Source organism: Centruroides sculpturatus, unplaced genomic scaffold (assembly GCF_000671375.1).
Source record: "Centruroides sculpturatus isolate CEXI.00-Female unplaced genomic scaffold, Cexi_2.0 scaffold1373, whole genome shotgun sequence".
Taxonomy (NCBI): domain Eukaryota; kingdom Metazoa; phylum Arthropoda; class Arachnida; order Scorpiones; family Buthidae; genus Centruroides; species Centruroides sculpturatus.
Window position 1 is genome coordinate 1 of NW_019385764.1, and position 4,388 is coordinate 4,388.

General features: G+C 35.8%; 1 protein-coding gene across 1 annotated transcript; it reads left to right on the forward strand.

The window, feature by feature from the left end:
• The first annotated feature begins 1,017 nt into the window (after positions 1–1,017).
• LOC111641901 lies at positions 1,018–2,177 on the forward strand. Its single transcript, XM_023388149.1, has one exon. The coding sequence runs from the start codon at positions 1,128–1,130 to the stop codon at positions 2,175–2,177; it is 1,050 nt and encodes a 349-aa protein (XP_023243917.1). The 5' UTR covers positions 1,018–1,127.
• Positions 2,178–4,388: the final 2,211 nt, after the last annotated feature.

Sequence of the window (4,388 nt, forward strand, 5' to 3'; positions counted from 1 at the left end):
TTGGCTATAATGTAATTATCTTAATCTTCACTATCGTTACTTTATGCCCACAAATAAAAACCCAGCGAAGCGGCTCCTTGCAGCTAGTATAAAATATAATTTTATCTTATTAGCAAATTTATAACACCAGAGGGCGCATAATATGGAGATGAGAGCATACCGTTGAAACTAGTGAATAGGACAATAGGGTTTTTACCTGTTTTCATTTTTTTTAAATTTTTTTTTAGTACTTAACAGTATTAAATAAATTAAATATAAACGAATGGCTGTTTAACCAAGCACTTACTCTCAAGAAAACTTATTAAAAGTGAGTATGAGAAATGTTAACTGATGAATGTGTGAAAGTCAAAGTTTTCTGTTTATTTTTGCAGTAATTATTGTTAAATGCGCTCTCTGAACATAATTTTTTCTATATTAATTGCACAATGCATAGCTCTAAACGTTGCACAATTTGTCGTAGGATATTTGAGCCACTTTTTACTAAAATTCTAATTCAGAATATAATAATAATTTAGTTTGAAAAAATATTAAAAAAATCAATTTTCTTTCTCAATATTTCAAATTGAATTAATTTATTATTATTATTATTAACCTTGTAATATAAATAATAATATAATTTATGGTATACCTAATTTATAATTACTATTAATATTTACATTTTAAATAAATATAATGTATGTCTTGTGCAATTTGAACTAATACTCTTTAATATGACAAATACATCCTTTGAACTGAATTAAATTGATCAATAATGTATCATTAGGCCTGTAATGGTAATTATATGCAGATTTTGGAAGAGATTAAATTAATTAGAAGTTGAACATTTATTACATTAAATTATGAAGCAAAAATAATTAGTTGAAATCATAGATGCCAAATGAATTTACTTTTAGCATGTTTATAATGGAATCAGAATCAAATGCTTTGACTTTGTTTATTGTTAAATATGTTTAGTTTTGAAAGAAAATGAATGGTGCTTTTCAGTTAAGAGNATTAAAAAGCTAGTGAAAAAACTTAAAAAGAACAGCCAAAATACTAATATTTTTACCCCCACTCCTCTCTTTAACCAAAATAGCTATTTTACCAAGAAGTATAATAAACTAGTTCAACATTGTGGTATCCCAACGATGGATCTAATAAATAATTGGAAAAACAAATTGGTTATTAATCTGTCTGATGTACAAATCCCCAATAGAATTAAAGCTTTATTAGCTAAAGGTTTAGATTTTAATTTCCAAACATATTTACCTAAAAGCAAAATTGCCATTGAGTTAGAGTATATTCTCAACAGTTTAGACATTGTCAACCATATTGAAATTAAAAATAAAGTCCAAAATATTGTTAAAAATCACAATCTTAGTAAAAACCATAAAAGATCCTTATGGACACATAATAATAATAATAATAATAATAAAGGTTTAAAAAAATTAATTAAGAATAATAATTTAGTCAACTTACAGGCTGACAAATCTAGGCAGAGTATTGTCATGAACTATCAGGGTTATATTAAGGTAGCCCAGGATCTTTTAGATAACAACTTGTATGAGGAACTGTCCCATGGTCCGACACTTAAAATTAAAAAAGAATTGATTGTTAGTCTAAAAAAACTATTAACTATCAAAATTATTGATAAAGATGATTATAAGTTTATCACTAGTTATGGTCACCGCACCCCCAAGTTTAACATAAGGATCAAAACCCATAAAACACCCATTGCTTATAGACCTCTTGTTGATATTAAATTTTATTGTTTATATAACTTAGAATTATTTGTCAAATCCAAACTAAAATCCCTAGTAATGTCTAAACACTGCATTAAAAGCACTGATGAATTTCTTAATAACCTAAAGGAAGTCAAAATGGAAAACAGGTTTAGAATATTGTCTTTGGACATCAAGAATATGTACACCAGTATCATCCAAGATAGAATTGTTAACTCCCTCAGGTCTATAAATTGTGCAGATTGGCTCATTGATCTTGTCATCCTTATCTTATTGAACAACCATTTCCAATTTAATGGTAAATACTATATTCAAAAATCTGGCATACCTATGGGGTCTATTATTGGCCCTATTTTAGCTGAACTAAGTGTTATCGATATCGATACATCCATTAATAATACAGTAGAGCCTCGATTATCTGACTCAATTGGGGACTGGGGTTGGTCAGATAATTGAAAAGTCGGATATCCGAAAAGTATGAAAAAATCCATTATTAGTGTAGTATATTATTATATCCCATGTAATTAGTATATTAGTATATCGCTATTAACCTACTTTGCGTTGAATTTTCATCGATGTTAAGCCTAACAAAAATTTTTTAAAATAATAATCGTCGCTATTGTATCGTTAAAAATTAGAAAATTAAGCCTNGACCAGAAAACATCAATGCTTGATTGTGATAGATGGCTACAAATAAATTGCAACAGTAGTGATGAGTTCTCACTCACACTTATTGATCTATTGCCTAATTTTTCTCTTTCATTTTACTCCTCTCTCATTGAACTGTAAAAAGTTAGCAGTCTTACACAAATGAAGATTTGCAATAAATTGCCTAAACAAATATTACTCATACAAATACAATTTTAACTATAAATATTTTAGGAAGTGGTTCTGCTAAATCAGTACAAACTAGGTGAATCCAACTACAGTAGAGCCTCGATTATCCGCCCTAATTGGGGACTGGGGTTGGTCAGATAATTGAAAAGTCAGATATCCGAAAAGTATGAAAAAATCCATTATTAGTGTAGTATATTATTATATCCCATGTAATTAGTATATTAGTATATCGCTTTTAACCTACTTCGCGTTAAATTTTCATCGATGTTAAGCGTAACAAAAATTTTTTTAAATAATAATCGTCGCTATTGTATCGTTAAAAATTAGAAAATTAAGCCACGTTTAAACACTGGCTCCCTTTCATGGTTGAATGAGTTTTGCCAGCTAAAACACGTAAAAATAATATTAAAATAGCCAAGACATAGCCAAATATTCTAGCGCCACATCACTAGCGGACATTTGAAATTTGCGTCAAGGACGGTCGGTTAACCGAGGTGTCGGTCAATCGGGGGTCGGATAATCGAGGCTCTACTGTACATTCTTACCATATCCTTCCTCTTTAGGATCTACTTCACCACAAACTGCGTGAACAAACATATTACACGATTTACACTTGTGAGCACTTGATGCTGATGCTGCTTTTGAGCAAACAATACAGACTATGTCTTGTATAGTGCTGTTTACAGGCTTCTCATATAACTACCTCGTAGTCTTGCCCCTGCCCCGCCAAATGGCATTACAGGGAGAAAGGGACGATAACTTAATCATTGGCTGGTCCGTAGCCCAGAAGTCACCAGGCGCCGTGACAAATAAGTCGGCCCGGGGATATTGCTAGGGCTCTGGCTCTAGCTCTGGCTCGAGTCTAGGCAGTCTAGAGAGTGCCGACCTTCATTGCTTTCATTGCTTTCCTCGCCTTCCTCGCCTTCATTGCTTCCCGGGTCCGGCCTCAAACAGACATGCAAGGTGTACAGTATGTCTGTACAAGAAAGTGCTCAACAGAAGTGCGAAGCACAAACGAACTGGCGGTGGGGGCCTCTCACTAGGGAGGGTCCCTATTGATCAATTAGATCAGTAACGATAACCATCAATTCCTTTAGTCTCTTTTTGTTCCCTTCACTAGCTGCAAGCGTTCGAAGCACTTGTTCAGGGGGCTTATTCCAATTGACTTGGTCAGCCCCTAGGAGGAAGTCCTCTGTGAGAGGACAGTCAAGCACATAGTGTCTCGCGTCACCGCGAGGACACCCACAGGGGCAGCGACCATCTCCTTGTCCAAACTTGGACTTGAAGTGGGGGAACCTCCCGTGTCCGGTCAAGATTTGCGTCAATCTGAAATCACAACTCACTGGAATCCGGCCGACATTAGGCACGAAAGCTTGGGTCAACCTACCCACCGTACTTTGATTCCAGCGCTCCTGCCAATGTATCATCGATCTCCGTAACAATATACCTTTTATGTCGAGGGTTCTACCTTCCTCGTCACAAATGGGCCACTGGCTCCCGCCTTTGCCAGTTGATCAGCACGTTCGTTGCCCGGGATCCCGATGTGGCTTCGGACCCAACGCAGGGCAACGTGCCGCTTATGCGTTGCCCTCAGCACCTTACTTCTGACTTCATGTACCAACGGGTCGCGATGGTACCTGTCGCTCAAAGCCTGAAGCGACGATTGGCTGTCGGAGTAAACTGTGACCGGCTCTGGACCCGGATGTAATAGGATCCACTGGGACGCCCCCGCCAGGGCCACCAGTTCTGCCTGGAACACAGACGCCTCCTCATTCAGTCTGTCTGACTGACTGTACGCATGGACTCCGTCATAGTAGACACAGAACGCGG

Bases quoted from the DNA above. Each gene is read 5' to 3' on its own strand.
- LOC111641901 (XM_023388149.1), top strand. From the start codon at position 1,128: ATGGATCTAATAAATAATTGGAAAAACAAATTGGTTATTAATCTGTCT.